Here is a 17,538-nt window from a genome sequence, read left to right on the forward strand (position 1 = left end):
TAGCCTGTCACCCAAGGGAAAACAGCCTACGTACTGCTGAAACTGGCTGCATATTTTCATTTTCAAAAAGTGCTCAAGACTAAAACCACCTGTGAGAGAGTCTAGCCTCTACAGCTGATTTAGTAGGGCCTAGTGCAGAGTGTCCTGTCAAAAGGCATGCTTATTTTCACAACGCAAATGAATCAGTTTTTATGTGGCAGGCCTACAGCTCGTTGGGATGAACTCATTTGAAACTTCTTACGACAAACTGCAAATAAGAGGTGCAATATTTCATTATTTAAACCCGGAGAATAGACAGGCGTCCTATGGAAAAGTGACTCATATTCTCTGTAGTACATTCTGTTCATTCTGTTACAACAAACACGAGTGTTTGTTTGCAGAGCCTATTAGGATCCAACTATAAACTTGATCAGGAGGACAAGTTCATGGGCCCGCCGCTGGGCTTGCCTGCGTGCAGCCTTTTGGTCGCTGATTGTATAACAGCAGCAGTCATGTCAAGCTGCCATTCCAGGAGGAAATGACAGCAGTTTCCTTGCTTCTTGCAAATCCATCCCAAATTTCTATTAAAGACATCAAAGCTATGATTCTAATACTTTCCATGCTTTTTACATGACTCATCTTTTAAAGAAGCTGCTGGGAAATAAGGCATCACCAAGGTTCCTTAATTTCAGGGTTTGAGACTTTTAAAAATCTAATGGAAAAAGTGAAATCAAATAGCCACAAATCCACCATCTCATAAAACTTTTCTCCATATTTTTTATACTCACATTATTTGCTGTGCTACTAGTTTGAGTTGGTTTTACAAGCTACAATGCCAGAAGAGAAAGCAGATCCTCAGTCTAGTTGTCCGCTTCATGATCTTAGTTCCATGGAAGGTAAGTTAGGTCATCAAATGTAATTATTGTCACCACTGCTGGAAGATGATGGCCAAGGCAACAGCTTTTAAATAGGTTAATGGATGGCTGCATCTAGAGCTACTAGTGAAATAAGGGATTCTCTGCTGGAAACAAAGGGATTTCTGGGAAAGAAGTTTCCATTCAGCAGAAATAGCATTTTGGAAATCTGACTCTTACCCAGTTGTAAGAATGGGCAAGGTCTCCAAATTTTTAAATGCTTGCTGCATTTCTAATGACTCTGGATGTGGTGGGAGGGATTGCTGCTGACTTCAGCAGGAAGAGAGCTGGAGATTAGCCATGGGTTAGAAGCTTGTTGGGTTATAGCTACAGTCAGTTCTGTTGAAGAATGTTTAATTTATTTCCATAGCATTTGCTTATTACTTGCTTATTACAATTATTTTTTCTAATGCAGAGCTCTAGGAAGTGAGCTTGTTACACTACAGTATCTGAAAGGAATGGCTGAGCTGCCATTCAGTGGTAAAGGGAATCCTTTATTGTCCCTCCTCAAAGTCATCTCATGCCATTCTTTGCTGAACTGCAGAAATGCTTTAGAGTAATATCGGATGCATTCAGTCCACAGGTGCTTAGACTAGCTGGCCTCAGGAGCAAGTCAGGCCTCAGGTTCACAAGACTTCTCCCATCACACAGAAAAACAGCAACTGGAAGCTCTCCTGGCTCACCTACAGCATCTCAGCTTACTGCTGTGAGTTGTGCGTCTTGTGTGCTGGCATTTCCTAACTATAAATGGGGTGGTAATAAGTCTGTTGTTTTTGGTTTTGTTTTTTTTTTAATCTTTAGATGTTCACAGTTACTCACTAGAAATAAAATACACAGATTAGCATGATAAACTAACTATGCACTGGAAAAAAATATGAAGTCTAGTACTTGAACAAAAGCCAAGGTCTCTCAGTGGATTCCCTGGCAAATATGAATGATTGGTGTAGTATTTTTCTAGAAAAAATACAGGAAGTTTATCTAGTAACAGAGCCTGTTAATCTAGAGCAGCCTGAAATCTTGTAACAGCTCATGCACACACACACGTGCTTGCAGGTGGAAACTCCGCTTTTAAAAAATGCAGAATGACTTGCTTTCTGTTATTTATTCCTCAACTTTCTCTAACAGCAACTGTCTTGTTTCTATGGTGGAAATTGTGACCCTGTGGTCCCTGGTTAAAGTGTTTTTTTTAAATCTCCCCTCCCTGGAGAGAGGGATGCTGTATTTAAGCGGGTGCTTAAACCAAAGCACTGGATGTTGGGAGCTACAGGTTCTGGTCTTTGCCTTGCTGACTCTGCCAGTGGGGTATGGGCACGCAAGGCAGTTTGGTATGTGTTGCTCCAGGGAATGCATGTGCAAACATGATGTGTGTGCGGGTGCAGGACTGTCTCCTTGGGAACTCTGTTGTTTGATTTGCTGGCAATATCATTCCCGTGAATAAACTTTTAGTCACTTCTCACCTCAGTTTATTTATCCATAAAATGGGAATAGTGGAACTTCCCAGAAAACGCAAACCTAAATTTTTGTTTTTCAAAGTTCTTCTATATGCTTGAGCAGAGCATGAGCTGGAAATCTGTGAGGCTGCCTATCAGCGGATCTGTGGCTTAAACGACAGGGGAGCCCCTTTTCCGAAGACGTTGCTGTATTGGTCTAGCTATGCGTTGTGTGGCAAGACTGTGGTTAGTCCTTGGTATGTGGAGTAGTCATATCTACCCCCTGCAACCCCTTTCCGTTTGCAAACCCAGTTTTTGCTGTCTGTGAAGTCCATGCTGCTGGAGGCACTGGGTTAGCTGCTGGTGCTGGGAGGATGTCTGTCGTGTGCTCTGTGCTTCTCAAGTGCAGGAAGCAGTGTCCAGTGGACCTGGACCCCACCGTCAACCCAAGCAGTGTTGCAGGCGTGCCTGTCTTGTGTTCAAATGGAAAAAAACCTCTGGCAGGCCTTAAGCTGGCGTGTGAGAAGCAAGGCTGTAGCATGCCTCAGGAATTGGACCCGCTCCTGAGGCCCGAGTCTCGGCGTGACAGTCGTGAGTCACGTAATGAATCGTAAGGTCGCTCAGCTCACCTCCTGCATCTCGGTAACGGGCCTTGATGCTCCACCGTCTGCTCCTGGGAGGCTGTGACATTTGAGTTTACACTGGCTGCCCCAGCTCGGGGAGGTCAAACAAATTGAATTACTCTTCCAATTAGCTGGATGTGGCTTTGATCACTGTCCACTTGAGACCTCGTGTGTTTTAGCTGGAAAAACGCACACTGCATTCCAGCCACCTTCTGCAGCCAGGAGAGCGGTGATGCCACTGGCAAATGTGTGTGCTCGCTGAATGTTATTTAGCTTGAAAGCTATCGCTGGAGCGTGTCCTCTATCTAGAATGATCTTGGCTTCCCTGTGCCTATCTATTACAGATGTTAATTCTTAACGATTATCTTCACAAGTTCCAGCAGAATAGTAAACTGCGCGGAAGAGGGGATATGTTCAATTTGAGCAATGAGATTACTATGCTCTGAATAAAGCCACTTTTATTAATAATTACCTCTCTGCCGTGACTTTAAATTCAAACAGCTGGAGAGCCTCTGCTCTTTATTAATTTTCTTGGATCCTTTGGCACAAAGCCCTCAATTTCTGTGATGTAATGGTATAAAAAGTTGGCTCCTGCCTTAGCTTCCACCCACAAGTTCTATATTTGGAGCATGGCAAATTTTTGCAGATTCCAGAGACAGGCTATGCTCAGGACGTGCTGATGCCTTCAGTCCCATCCTATTGCACCAAAAAACAAGATTGTGTGCTTTTTATAACTGGGACCATAAATATGACTCAGATGCACATGTTGTCTATGTAAGCACTTGGGGTTGGCTATCACTTTATGGCACTGGGAAGAAGCCAAGCCAAATAAAAATTGTTTTGAGTAAATATTACATTTCTAGAGCATGAATAACTTTTCTCTACAGCCAGCGTGTCACTAATGGGAATAAGGAAGAAGACGGGGTGGGGGGAAAGCAGTAACTAAATCATCCCACTAAATGCAGACAGTCTGCAGAAAGACCTGTTGTTTCGACTCGTCTAGGGTGTAATATCCAAGATAATTCTTAACAGGTCTCAGCAAGGCCACAAGTAATGGAAATAAAAATAGCTGTATAGTTCAGACCTTTGAGTCCTGATGCACGGCTGTCTCTTGAGTGGGATCTCTGCTAGTGGTATGTAAAGCAGGCAGCCGGAGAACCAAGTGTCCTCTCCCCGACTCCCAGATGTACGGAGGCTTGAGCACATGGATTGCTCCATGCAGATGAGTGTTACCACTCACATGCTCAGTGTGTGCATATGTCTGCTCGGGATCTGGGCCAAAAGGAAGGATCAGTTTTTCATCCTGCAACTTTGGGACCCTGGGGGTGTCTGCATTGCAGAGCACAGGGAAACAGAAAAGGAGCCCAGATGCAGCTTTGTGCGGTTGTACCAGAACGTGAACCAGCTCCCTGCAGCGCTTTGGGGCAGTGAGATGCCACCTTGGCGCCAGCCTGGACCGCTGCAGGACTGGCCATCAGGGCTGCCGGCTCCACTCCAGCCTCAGCCTGCCCCCAGCACCAATCACCCCTGTCCTTGAGAAGTGCTGGGAGGCTCAGTGAGCAGCTTCTGAAGTGCTTCATCTACCTGAAATGCAAAGGGACAAGAGTAATACTTTATTTTCTAAGCACCTACGCAGGAGAAAAGAAATAATATTCATGTATGCAAAAAAAAAGGGTAAGAAATTATCAGAAAAACGTTCCCTCATAACAGACTAAACTTTACAAGAATCTTCGAGTCTTCCAAAAAATAATATCCAGATAGAAATGATGGGGTGAAAGTCTAGCTTTGAAAATCTCAGAGGCTTTCCCGTTTGCCTAATAGGTCTGTAATTTTCTCAGCACTGTGCATTCCTTCATGTTGCACCTGTGAGCTTTTGGACACCAAATGAGTCCTAAACATTGCTGTATTCTCTTTTTTTTTTTGTAGGCTTCTCTGGCATAGTGGGAAGAAAGCATGGCTCTAAGAGAGGAGCTCAAACAGGAAGCAGCGACATTCCAGAGAGATTTCCGAGTCAAACAGGAGAGCAACTGGTTTCTCAAAGTATGTATTTCAGAGATTCCTTGTAGCAATCGCTTGCAGGGGCAGAGCATGTTTAGCAGGGGAGCGTTGAAGGAACTCAATGTTCTCGTGTCCCAGCCATCCCTATCAGAAGAATTTGAGGAGCTTCTCTGCACTGCGGGCTGGAATACAGCTTGCAGATAAAACATTTCAAGTCCTGTGAGCCATGCAATAACAATGACAGTCTTGACATCAGCAAACAGGCACCTCTAGGGACTAGTGCTGAGAAATGACTGCCTGTTTGCCCAGCCAAGGCAGCTTTGACTATGTTTCCAGGATCTGGGCAATAAGTCTTTCCTTTCCATGCCTTAAAAGCTGCCAGTGGTCATTTTGTGCCAGGACAGCAGCCCAAGAACTGTACGAGGGACTGGCTCCCTCCCCTCTGTAATGCATTTTACAATTCGGAGGCACTTTTGTAACACAAGAAAGTGTTTTTACATACGAGAGCTTCCAAATTGCTAGAACAGTTGCTAAAACCTAAATTACCTTTAGCAGAAAGGAAAGACCAGTGAAAATAACATCATGAGTTGCAGAATTAACAGAAGTGGGAGCTGAAGATCAGTCTTTTTAAACTGAAAACATATGCAGGGGCTCCTGTTGTATTTGCAAGCTTAACACAAATACTTGAGCCTGCAACAAGTGATTTGCACTTAGCTGCAAATCTCCTTGCTCTGACTTAAGCTCCAGAAATGATGTGCAGAGATGTAGTAACCAGGTCTGTGACATTTAGGTGTAACCAGGATGTTTTGTGCTCCACATCCACAAGAGAGGGGATAACTTACCTGGGACTGATCAATTAACCCAAATTGGAGATGACTAAGGAGGGCTTGGCTAGACTGCAGGGCGACTTTATGACTAGTGCTATGATTTTCAATGATACTTTGGGTCTAACGACGTGGTGATTTAGCTCCAGTTAATTAGAGAGTTAAAGGCTGCTTCAATTTGCAGTTGTTACCAAGGAGCTCATAGGAGGTTTTCTGGCAGCCAGGGATTAGAAGTACCCATAAAGGAGCCTGAGCTCCCTCTGTCAGTGGCTCCAGGGGATGGTGCAGGGACAGGCACGTCTGGGGCGCTCCAGGCGCTCGGAGGATCGCCCTGTCGAAGGCCACGCGAAGCAACGTGCACCTCGTGTACAGCTTATCGTGGTATCACCTAAAGAGCGAGCTCTCCTTTCAGGGACGGCGGAATATTCTGCAGACATTCATTAGCCTCAGTGCTGTGTCATTGATAAGTGTCAGTCGTGTTGCATCAACGGGCGAGTGAGGCGTAAGGAGGTTAAGGGACTTGACGAAGGTGATAGCAAGTCAAATTGTTTGGAATTTTGTAGCTCTGAAATATCATCTTTCTAGAACAGGAAACCCTCTCAGGAGTAGTAGGTTTTCATTAAAACAACAGTTCAAACCTGTCGATCTTGATATATCAGGAAGAAGAGGAATGTAGAAAATGTGAGAGTTAGCTTAATCTCTCTTAAACTAAACCACCAGGTTCACGTTCCTATGGAGAAACAAATACCCTGCAGGCATCATGGTGGCTTTGATTTATTTTTGGAGGTTGAAAACTCCCCCTTTTGGTTGCTGAACTAAGACAAAACAAGGATTTTGTGGGTCAACAAAGGGTTTCTGGAAAAAAAACATCCAACCCCACTTTTCAAGAGTTTATGACACAAGCAGTGGTGAGCTGAAGTAATATAATGCAATATTAGCCTCCCCTACATTTTGAAATTGGATTAAGGTTCATAAACTGTTTAGGGAAAATGTTACTCAGTAGAGTAACTGTCTGACACTCAAAGGGAAATTGAGCCTTCACAGCTACGGGCGCCGACCCTCTTTTCAGTCGCCTGAACTGGTCACGAGGTGACTGATGTACCCAGAGCGAACAAGGGGGTGAGATGCCTTGCTACCGCCCAGCCCTTGCCGTTAGGTCAAAGTCCCCCATGCTGTGGTGACTTCAGTGTGCTGATACCCTTCTCATTCATGAGCTACCTGGTCTTTGCTCTCTTTACCTTTCTTTGGTAAGACAAGTCATCAGAACTATAATGAAAAGGTTTTAGTTAAGTGTTGCTTGTGCTTTCCTTACACATAAATAGTGAGTTTTTCCTGATGCATTGCTAATGAGTTTTGCTGCACGTACACAAGTAATATAGCTCAAAGCATGCTACTGACTCAGCTTAAAAAAAAAACATTGTACTGGATTTGTGTGAATCTGCCTTTCAAAACATGATCTGCAGATGTGATTAATTAGCAGTCTGCAAAAGACAGGCTTTATTTTTGAAAGCTGTTTTCCGAAGTGCCTGCGCTGGAGGGCTGTGCGGCGGTGTCTGCCTGCCATCTGGCGTCCGGCGCTCCGCAGCGGCTGCGGCAGGGAAGGGATGCCGCCGAAACATTCCCGATGTCACCTCGGCCCTGACAGCAGCCCTGGTGAAATGGCAACCTCTGGTGTGCGGCCAAGCCGTGAGTAAATCCTGCCCAGACGCCCGAGGCCCCCCGCCACGGTATCTCCCGCATTCCTGCGGTGGAGCTGGTATTTCTCATTGTTCTCCTGCTCTCTCGGGGAGCAGCTGCAAATGCTTGGCCGGCCTGCCGGGGCAGGAGCTGCCTGAGTGCCGTGCAGTGGGTCCTGGTCTTTAGCCACGGGCCTTGGAAAAATCGAGTCACTCTTGTAGCGCTTCTTTGGCATGTGGGGAGTCAGGGCTGATCAAGAGGGGCAAGTTAAAAACAAGAAAAGAACAGAAAACGGGAGGGGTAGTGGCTGGGCAGCCCCGTTAGCCTGGCAGTGGCGCGTGCGGTGCGTGCTGTGCCCCGGGCTCGCTGCCCAGCTTTCTGACCGCACAGCGGTGCTGGCTTGTTGCCCCAGAGCACGTCTAATGCGCTGAGTGACAAATGCCTGCTAACTCGGGGCGCTGTCAGCTTGCTCGCATCCAGCAGCAGTGGGACTGAACGGCCAGAGTCTGGGTGAGAGGAGGAAATGGCAGCAGAGGCCTCCTCGGGCAAGCAGGGCTGGTGCGGCGCTCCGTGGAGCGAGGGCGGAAGCGCTAGGGAGCAGCCCTGCCTGGCCATGGCTTTTAGCACCCACTGGGGTTTCCTTTTTTCCTTTAATGAGCTGATTCTCGTACCGCCCCCATGCCCTGCGCTAGCCCTTGGTTGCTCATTCACTTGGAAATGTGATTTCAAGGAATATCTGCTCTGGAGTTTTGCCTGCCAGCAGGGAGGATTTCCCAGCCTGACATGGCCTGAGGACAGCTGCTGGTTTGGCGCTGGCCATGTGCAAGGGCGGCAGCAACGGAGCCCTGAGGAAACTGCTGCAAACCTGGAAATAAAGAAGGCACCAGCACTGGCGTGCAGAGCGGTTGTCAGGCACCTTTCTTCTGCAAGAGGGGCCGCGTATGGCTGTGCGGAGCCCAGCAGCCAGTGATTTATGCCCAGCTGCCTCCTGTTTCCACATCTACAAAAAAAAGGAATGGAGCAAGCATGGAGAGGCTCTGGTTTTGGGACCTACCAGGTAGCCTGAGACAGAACAGGCAGAAACGATCTCTCCTGGCTGCCTCCGAAGCTGCTCTCTGTTACCCAGGGAAAGGCTGTTACGATACCGTTGCACAAGTTATTTCGGCGCTAAGCGACACGAGCATCTGCAGAGGGTAAAGGCTTGTGGAAATTCCTGTATTCTCCAAGGCTCTGAAACCACTTACGAGCGGCAGCCCTGCGGAAGTGCCGACTGCTTCCAAAACCCTGTCGTGCCCAAGTTTGACACCCCGTCTGAGGTGCTGGCGTGTTCCCGTTAGACTTGTTGGTCAAGTCAGGTAAAAGGACACAGGCACAGCCCTGACCCTGTAAAAGGTATGCATGTGCTTCAACTGTTGCAAGTAGCTCTATTAATTATCAGTGATATTAACAACAGTGTATAAAGCTGGCACTAGAGCAAGCTCCTTTGACCAGGCAAAAGAGCAATGAGCACACTGGCTAAGGTGGAAAGATTTTTTGTGTGCTTTTTTATTAATAAGGAGTTTAAAATAGTGATTTATTGACTAGTGGGGAAAAGAGAGGGTTGAGTACTTAGCCTATCAGTGCAATTGTTTTACTTATTTTTGTGTCTTTTTATCAGCATTCTGCTATTGCTGCCATGGGCTGGCTGCAAATATCCTTTTACATCACCTCTCTGGATTAGGCTAAAACATCAGAAATAATGTGGAGAGAGAGAGAGAGGCTGTGTCATTAAGGTCTTTCTGGGATCGAGTTTGTGCTAAAACTGTCTCATTAAAGGTCCCTCTCAGGTCTTTTCAGAGTACTTTTTTATCTTGTGTTTTGTATCATATTGGTCCAATTTTAATTTTCTTTTGTAGTAGAGAAGCTGCTACCATGTTCCAAATCTCTTTGCTTTAAATGTTAAAACACCCAGTGGTCTTGCCATTTTTAGGGGGATTTCTAATGTATGCTTGTGACAGACGTGGAAAGCCAGTGCTCTGCTGCACTTTTACTTCCTTGGCATTTCCAAATAGCTGGAGTTTGCGATGCGACTCAATCTGTAAAAATAGTGACAGCCTCTGAAGTCATGTAGTTTTAAAAACTTTCTATTGCTTTTTATTTTGGAACTTTTGAAGTACGTTGTGGCCACACTAACGTTAACTGGACTCCTCAGGACAGCGTGTCCACATGGCCACTCACCCTGCCAGGCAGTGAGCCCCAAAGCATTTTAAACCAAAAACTGGTCTTTTTTTTCCCTTGAGATTTGAAGAAATGAATCTGGGTCCAGCGCCTGAAAGGGGAGTATGTGTGAGCCAGAGCATGTGCAGCCTTTGCTTGGCACCCTCTCCCACCCCACTCTTGCAGCCTCAGGGGTTTTTTAAATCCAGCAGCCCAGTGAACACTGTTTGATAGGATGAGGGACATACAGACAAGGCACCTGGGAAAATGCCAGTTACAGGTAGGGAACCTTGGTCACACCTCCGCCTTGCCCTGCTTTTAGCAGGGCCTGTGTGGCAGCCGGCTTCGTGCTGCCCCTGGACGAGGTTGCTGGCTGATGTAGCTGACTGCGGATCTCATTCTTCCTTGGTGGAGGTGTTTCAGTTTGGGGATTTGTTTTTCTTTTTTGTTTTTTTTTGGGGGGGGGGGTGTGGGGGGGAGGTGGTTGGTTGGTTTTCCAAAAATACACCTAAAAATAGATGCAAGGCCCTGAGCATACCTTTGTTCTAGGCCTGTGGTAGCGCTGATAATGTAAAACACTTGTTTTCTAGGATCATGAAACGCCTCTTGGCTCACATGTGCTCAGCTGAGAAGACAGAAGACCCAAAGCAAACAAGGTCATTAAGTCACTGAAGGCCAAGTACAGTGATGACAGCAGCAAGGTAATCGTAATGCAGCCAAAGCCCTGGTTCAGTGAGTTAATTTTTGTCTAGCCTTTTTACAGTATGTCAGTCACTGAACTTTTTCTTGTAAATGGATGTTACAGTTGTTGAAGGGGAATGACTGAAGGTTTTTAAAGGAGAGGGCAGCACCACAGCAGCTGAATGGTGTTTTTGCTTTGTTTTGCTTTGTTTTGTCTTGCTTTCCCCATTGTCTCAGGATAGGGAATACAGTAACAGTGTAAGTAACACCCCCCCCCTCCACACGCACGCGCGCGCACCCCCCTCCCCCCCCACACCCCCCCCCCACCCCCCCCACCCCAATGCCGCAGTTAATCAATAATTTGATGCTGGAAAGGCTCCGGCGCTCAAGAGAGAAGTTGCCACCAGATGGCAGCTGGAGTCCAGACATGACCCAGGGCGCAGGGCCCGGCCCGGGGCGGGGGGCTCCCACCTTAGATCAGAAAGTTGAAAAAACAAAGGCAGCCACCCGTAGCAAATAAACAGCATAGTCTGGGCAGCATTGGAAAGTCCTCACCCGATGAGTGAGGGAACTAAAATCTTTTTTTTTTTTTTAGTGTGGTGGGAGTTTTCTAGTTTTACTAGCGATGGTAACTTTATGGCAGATTATAATTCCTCACCTCTGCTCCCTTTACTTCACAAACAATAAATCACCTTTCTCTCTCGAGGGGCTAAAAGACGTTATGGCTATCCCCTTTCCTGGCCACATACCAGTTTGATCAAAAAATTAACTAACTGCTTCATGTAATCAAGGTAAAATTAGAGCAGCTGTTTTCAGCTCACTTCTTCCACTGAAATGGACGGTGCAGCTGCTGTTCCAGAAAGGCCTGTGTGACTGAACAGGAGCTTGGGATTCTTCCCCTCCCCCCCCCCCCCCCCCCAGCTACAAAAGTTGTCCTAATTCAATGTTGCTTCTCCATCCATGCTTTGCCCTTGTGGCTGTACACTCAGGAAAGTTAAACAAACAGAAATAAGTAAGATGAGTTGCTGGAAACTTGCGTGTCACAATTCGGGAATGAGTCAGTAAGGATGTATCATTCTCATACATTCAGCTCCATAAAATGGTCACAAGGCAAAAAACTCTGTTTTGTCTTAGGAGGAAAAAAAAGCATGACACCATACTATTGGTTTGCAGGCTAATTCCACCATCGGCAGAAGGTAAAACTGAATCTGGCAGACAAAGATGATGGAGGTCTCCAGTGCATTTTACCGATGTTGCAAGAACAGCAGCGGTAGCTTTACGTTGCCCTCTTCAAGGCTCCGCAGGCGCAGGTAAGTCTGGTGCTTATAGGATTTTGCAAGGAGTCTCAGGGACGGAATGGGCGTGAAGGCTTGAAAACAACAGCTGGACTAGCACAACCCTTCACTGAGCGCATCTGCACCATTATCAGCTTCACTCGTCTTTTAGAGTACGAGCACTGTAACTTTTGGGCTCACCGGAAATGATCTCTCCCTGGGGGGCTGTGTTTTCTCCAGGCTGCAGTTTCGTGAGACGTGGTGACTCTGACTCACAGCGCTACTCTCTCGTTGAATGGTATGATTAGCATAGCTTTAGTGGACTGACTGACTTGTTCTAAAGTGGGATTTTTGCTCAAAAGGCATTTGTTCATTTTTTTGATTTTTTTTTTCCTCCCCTTTTCACTATGCAACACTTCACTGCCCGTCAGAGCAGACAGTGACAACAGTGCTAGAAGGAGATTTGTCTCATTTCTTCTTCTAGTAAATGGTGACTAAGACAAAACTACAGAAAGACTTATGTGGCCGACGTTTTTATTTAGAGCTGTTTTGCCCGCAGAAGCACACGTCTGTATTAAGGTGTACGGCATGTGGACATGTGAGAAAAGGGTTGCCGTTAAGACGAACTTGATTATCTCTATCACCACTATCTCTATTATGGCTTTAATTCTAACATCATGGGTCAGACTATTAAGAATATATTTCTTTCTTCAAAGTATTAGTATTTTCACACAACAGTTAGTTACTGGCATTTGCTTATATTCTGAAAGAACCACCAGAACATACAGAGAACCAATAATTAACTTGTAAATGACTTTGCATTACTTTATTAAATAGCCAATTCTAAAGAACAGTAAAAAATAGGAAAACATGCATCATTTGATGATCTTAAAAAAACATTTGTCCAAAATAGACTGTTAGAAAAAAAAAATTAAACAAGTTTAGCCCAATACACCTTCTGCTTTCCATGCAAAAAGGTGTTGGGTAGTTATAAATACTGTTCCATCTCCTTTAGCAAAGTTTAACAATGTAGACATTAGTATTTCTATTACAGTTTTTTCACATTTCTTCTGTAAACAAAATCAATTTTTAAAAGGCCTTGTTAGCAAGCTGAAGAACTACTGTTGTCCTGTACAGTAAATATAAATAGGAAAATGCTGGATTTTCTTGCCATTCTAATGAGCACACTGTTTACTAAAACATTAAAGATTTCAATTAGTATAAAAATATAACCACAGAGAGTAAATGTCTGAGAAGATCCAGTATTTGAGTGAGTCTTTTAGTTAACAGGCAAATAAAATGCCACTGACTTTCAAATCTTAAGATCAGCTTTGTACAACTTGTACTCTTCTGGGATCTGAGTATCACAGTGCTGTACACAGGTACTGGTTATCTGTCTACAACATTCACTTCCTATTTACTAAAAATAATTTAACACTTAGCTGAACTAAAAAGCAGATGCTGAAAGATGGGTGTATGTGTTTGGTGTACATACAAAGGTCGAAGCTGACTAACAAACTGCACCACTGGGCACCTGCTCTTCACAAGGAGGTCTCATTTCTCAAAATGTCTGTGCAGTTTAGCATGAATATTATTTCACTTAGCAATAGACGGACTTCTCTAGTGTAGAACTTCTACAAAGCAAAATCACACACTTGTTCCCTTTCCCTAAAGAAACAGAAGTAACTGGCTTTTTCCTAGAGAGAATTTTGAGGCAAAGCAGTAAGCAGGCTTTTTGGAATGCTTTAGTTACCAGAAATGCTGAAATTACTTCATTGACACCAATTAATTTTTTTTCCTAAAGCAATACTGCTACACATTTGTCATTTTTATCTCAAATAAAAATGTGAAATTCAGTTTTCTTCTTGTATTACTCCTTTTTTTGGAAACTGTACTCCAATGAAGAATAAGACAAGACAAAGTGCTTCATCTAAACACAGGTATGTCATAATCAGATTTCTTGTAAAAATATAGGCTTGACACAGATGATATTTGGCCTATATATGCTATCATCTTCCATTCATCCTCTCCAGAAATCTCTAAGTAAGTCAAAACTGTGCATCTTGTGCATCTTTTAAACTGTGAATGGGAAAGCATATGGTTTTCAAGGTGCTCTCAAAAAAATTTTTTTTTTTTAGCGCTTCCCAAGTATGGCGCTCTGCAAGAACAATCTTGCATCACTGCTTTTTCCAAATGCTCTATGGCAGCATTCTGCACATGCTTATTTCTAATTCTTTTCTCTGGATTCCTGCAAACAGATGAAAACAGGACATGAAACCAGACAAGCTGGTAAACAGCAGCAACTGGCACTCACTGATGCCAGTCTGCCCCTCACTAAGGAAGAATGTATTTGAGCACTAACCCCACCACACAAAGAGCAACGGATGGACAAAGGAAAAACAAAAGGAGACTAAATGGAAGGAAAGGTAATGCTCTATCTCAGAGTTGTGCAGACACTTCAGAATTAATTTATCCTGGGTTTAAATTATACTAACGGAACCAATATAACAACTGCTTCCCTCATTTTTTGAAAGTGACACTGCCTGATTGATTGATTAGATGCTGTCAGATTGTTACAAGCTAATACAGGAACAACTCTGTCACAAGCCACATTTAAATAAAAATTTTCAGTTGAAAAGTTTTCTATAAAAGAACAGGATTTCTAGAAATGTGAGGGAGAACAGCAAGTATTGTCAGACACCACATATTATAATTACTGAGCTTTGAATCGATACTCCTATGTGGTAAATAGTATTTCCTTTATAGAAAGGCCCAACCTGCTGAGCAAACTAAGATCTGCATAAGCAATAAGCTGTTCCATGCGAAGCAGAATGAACAAAGGTGGACTTCTGTTTGCAAATGGTATTTCAATGCCCATCGTTACTCAGAAGTGGCCTTTTTCCCCTTCCAGCTCTTTTGTCTTTGCTCAAGTTCAGCTTCAGTGAAGGCTGCTGGACCCCAGTTTGTGATTAAGTGAGGATTCTTGGAGCCTGGAAGACAGAGGAAAATACTTGAAACAGACATTTCCAACTGTAACATTGCTCCCCTACCCTCAGTGGGACAGGCTGAGTGTCACTACAGGATTATTTGGTAACTGCTGTGTCTTTTGTGATCGGAAACTCTCTCAAGAGAGTGGCCTGAGGACCCTCCTAACCGAGGAGGGCGCAATGCCTCAGACAAAGTCGGTGAAGGTGTTTTCTTGAGAAGTTCTGAACTGCTACAGTCTTTTGTGTCTGTATCTCCCACCTTTTCTCCAAAACAGCTGTGCCTTAGTAACCTCCCTTCGTCTTGCCTTTACAGATGTCCCTGAAGGAAATCATCTCCATCACTGCATTACAAAGCCACTTTCCTCTGCACTGGCATACTATGCAGGTAAAGAAATTAAGCTTTTCCTAAAAATCAGATCAATTTTTTAAGGGTCTTTACGTCTTGTTTTTGACATTCAGTATTTAAGCTAACTATATTAAGCACCCAAACATGCTGTGTTCAGGTTGAGCCTTGACTTGAGGTTAAAAAAAAAGTTTTTAGCAGGGCCAATGAAGGTAAAGACTTGAGAGTTTCCAATTTTTAATTATGTTCAGATTTCAACACACCTTAAGTACCAGGCTTTAACAGTCATCCTCCTCTTGAGCAAGTAAGAGCCTGTATTTGCTCCCACGATCATCACTAATCTATTTCAAGCAGGACTAAATCCTCAGGGGCATTAATCTTATCAAACAAGATCCTCCTATATTGCCCACACCAGATTTTCAGGGTGTTACTGCACAGTTAGTTAGGCACAGACATCTGTTTTGCCTCATTCCACTTAGGTTCTGAATGCAGTGTTTGGAAAACTGACAATTCTACCACTTTGAAAGAGATCCTATTACAATCAGCAGCTTTGGCAAATGTGATGTTTGTAGGCTGTTGTGAAACCAGTAAGTTACAGGAACAGGCAGAGTTGGTGATCAAATGTATAGGAGACAGAATGAGTACAATGTTAATTTGTGATTTTTTGATAACATACCTGGCTCTATTAGTCGAATTAGCCCCTCGTGATGAGCTACTTTATCTTTCCAACTTTTGGTGTTATTAGCTGCTGTTTCCAACTTCTTTTTAACCTCCTGAAATAAGATACAGCCCATTTGAAAACAAGAACAACTTTACTCCATTTATACAGAAAGAGAGAAGCCCTTTTAAATCTAAAGACTGAACCACCATATGCTACCAGCACTCTGTGCTGAGTGTAGACAGGACCACTCCATTTCAGATCACCATCTTAACTAGCTTAGTCAATCGATAGCCATATGAAAGTAAACCCTCAAACCACAATCCAAAAATAACTAGGCTGTATAAGAGTCTGCAGTGACAGAGGTAGGGCCAATCTTCATGAAGACTGGAAGCATAAACTGTAGTTTCAAAACAGGAAGATGCATTTTCCATTCTGAGCCAAAATCATTTAGCAGTCATCTCCCTCTAGCAGAAATGATAAAATGTTAGGCCTGGAAAGGATCACTCCTGCTACCCTCAGGCAAGGAAGGCCTACTCCTCAGTCTAAATTGCTCTTTCGGTCAACTTCAAATGTTCCACCCTCAATGGAAGGCCAGAACGTTTAATTAGGTCTAAAATAATGACTTAACTATCCCAGTGACATACTCCACCATCTGTTTTTTATTTTTAAGGCCACTGTATTCAGCCAGTCATGTGGAGTAGTAAATCATGTTTTATACACAAAAAGTCAGAGATGTCATCTGGAAACATGCAAGTGTTTGTTATTCAAAAGTAACTCTCATGATGGCAGATGATGTACCACCAACACGGTAAGGTGTACCTACTCCATCTGTCTCAGCTGGCCCTTTCTTGCAGTCCCGGCAATACTTGCATTCCATGCTAGTCAAGGCAGCTCACTGAAGCATCGAGCTCATCCTTCGCATAGCTTAGCCCAAGGGCACAGATAGCATAAATACACTCCCAAGTTAAACAGAACTCCAGTCGTGTTTTGTTTTCTTATCCAAATAGATGCAGGATCAACACGTCTAGCCCCAGAAAGAATGCAGCAATTCAATTCAGTCTCCCTGCTCACTGTGTTTTGACTCCTATTTCCTCCACAAATGCAGCTGACTGACTGACCCTAACCAAAAACACTTCTCAGCAGAGCAGGACACAGGCCTGGCGTTTGGGACATGAGGCCCTGCCACATGCTGAGAGTCTGGGCTAATTCCTACCTATCCTTGACAGCAGTTCAGTGCTTAAATACCTTTTTGAGGAGCAAATGCCTACAGCAGCACTTACATTTTTAATCTGTAGAAGACAATATTGCCCCATTATATCAAAACATTGCACAGATAATTAACTCAAAAGCATAAGGCATTTAGTCATGGCAGCAATGGGACTGCATACAGATAGTTATCCTTCTGTCTTCTACTATAGACTAAAGAGTATTTCAGGATGTGACTAAGCTGGCTTGCACCTAAATTGGGATAAAAGAATGGAAGGGTAGTATGTCTGAAAGCTGCCCTCTGCTCCAAATATGGAGTCTGGGTCTAGGGTGAAAAAGACATAACAATCCTGCCTGTTTTTATAAACCTTGTATCTTACTACTCCTTAAACAAGCATGGCACTGATGAACTTTAAATTCAATTAAACTACTGAATACTGAATGATACCTGGCTAAATATGAAAGGCTGATGAACAGACCAGCTCACCTCATACTGCTCAAGGGCCTCCTTCCTTTCCAGTTCAAGCTGTTCCAGCTGTTGCATGGCAACTTGAAGAGCCTGTTCCTTTATCAGTCTCTGGTTTTCTAGCTCTTGCTTCTCTGCTTCCGTCATCTGAATAGTCTGTTGCTGCTGCAAGTGCCATTTTTCCAGTTCTGCTCTCTTTGCAGACTCTTCTTCCAATAATCTGCAATGGAGACTACAATTTTAACTGCATTTTAAAGTAAGTTGTATCCATTACATAGC

The 17,538-nt window shown here is 44.1% G+C and overlaps 1 protein-coding gene and 2 long non-coding RNA genes across 4 annotated transcripts in view; 2 read left to right on the plus strand and 1 right to left on the minus strand.

Annotated features, from left to right (window-relative positions):
• Positions 1-419: 419 nt before the first annotated feature.
• On the plus strand, positions 420-14,001 carry LOC135328514 (uncharacterized). Its single transcript, XR_010389490.1, has 7 exons — positions 420-1,373; positions 1,470-1,599; positions 4,873-4,986; positions 7,279-8,837; positions 10,232-10,342; positions 11,496-11,632; positions 13,855-14,001. It is a non-coding gene; the product is annotated as an uncharacterized LOC135328514 (long non-coding RNA).
• The window catches only part of SWAP70 (switching B cell complex subunit SWAP70), a 41,526-nt gene continuing 36,383 nt past the window's right edge, over positions 12,396-17,538 (minus strand). Inside the window, exons 10-12 of one of the 2 annotated variants that reach the window (XM_064513026.1) lie at positions 17,281-17,491; positions 15,603-15,699; positions 12,396-14,586 (exon numbers count right to left, since the gene is read on the minus strand). In XM_064513026.1, coding sequence (XP_064369096.1) covers positions 14,477-14,586; positions 15,603-15,699; positions 17,281-17,491 — 418 coding nt within the window. In that variant the 3' untranslated portion in view covers positions 12,396-14,476. The remainder of the gene's footprint in view (positions 14,587-15,602; positions 15,700-17,280; positions 17,492-17,538) is intronic. The other variant, XM_064513027.1, reaches the window with a different exon arrangement.
• LOC135328515 (uncharacterized) overlaps positions 14,576-17,538 on the plus strand; it is a 10,693-nt gene continuing 7,730 nt past the window's right edge. The window contains exons 1-2 of the long non-coding RNA XR_010389491.1: positions 14,576-14,686; positions 14,897-14,968. This is a non-coding gene — a long non-coding RNA (uncharacterized LOC135328515). The remainder of the gene's footprint in view (positions 14,687-14,896; positions 14,969-17,538) is intronic.

Source organism: Dromaius novaehollandiae, chromosome 5 (genome assembly GCF_036370855.1).
Source record: "Dromaius novaehollandiae isolate bDroNov1 chromosome 5, bDroNov1.hap1, whole genome shotgun sequence".
NCBI lineage: Eukaryota > Metazoa > Chordata > Aves > Casuariiformes > Dromaiidae > Dromaius > Dromaius novaehollandiae.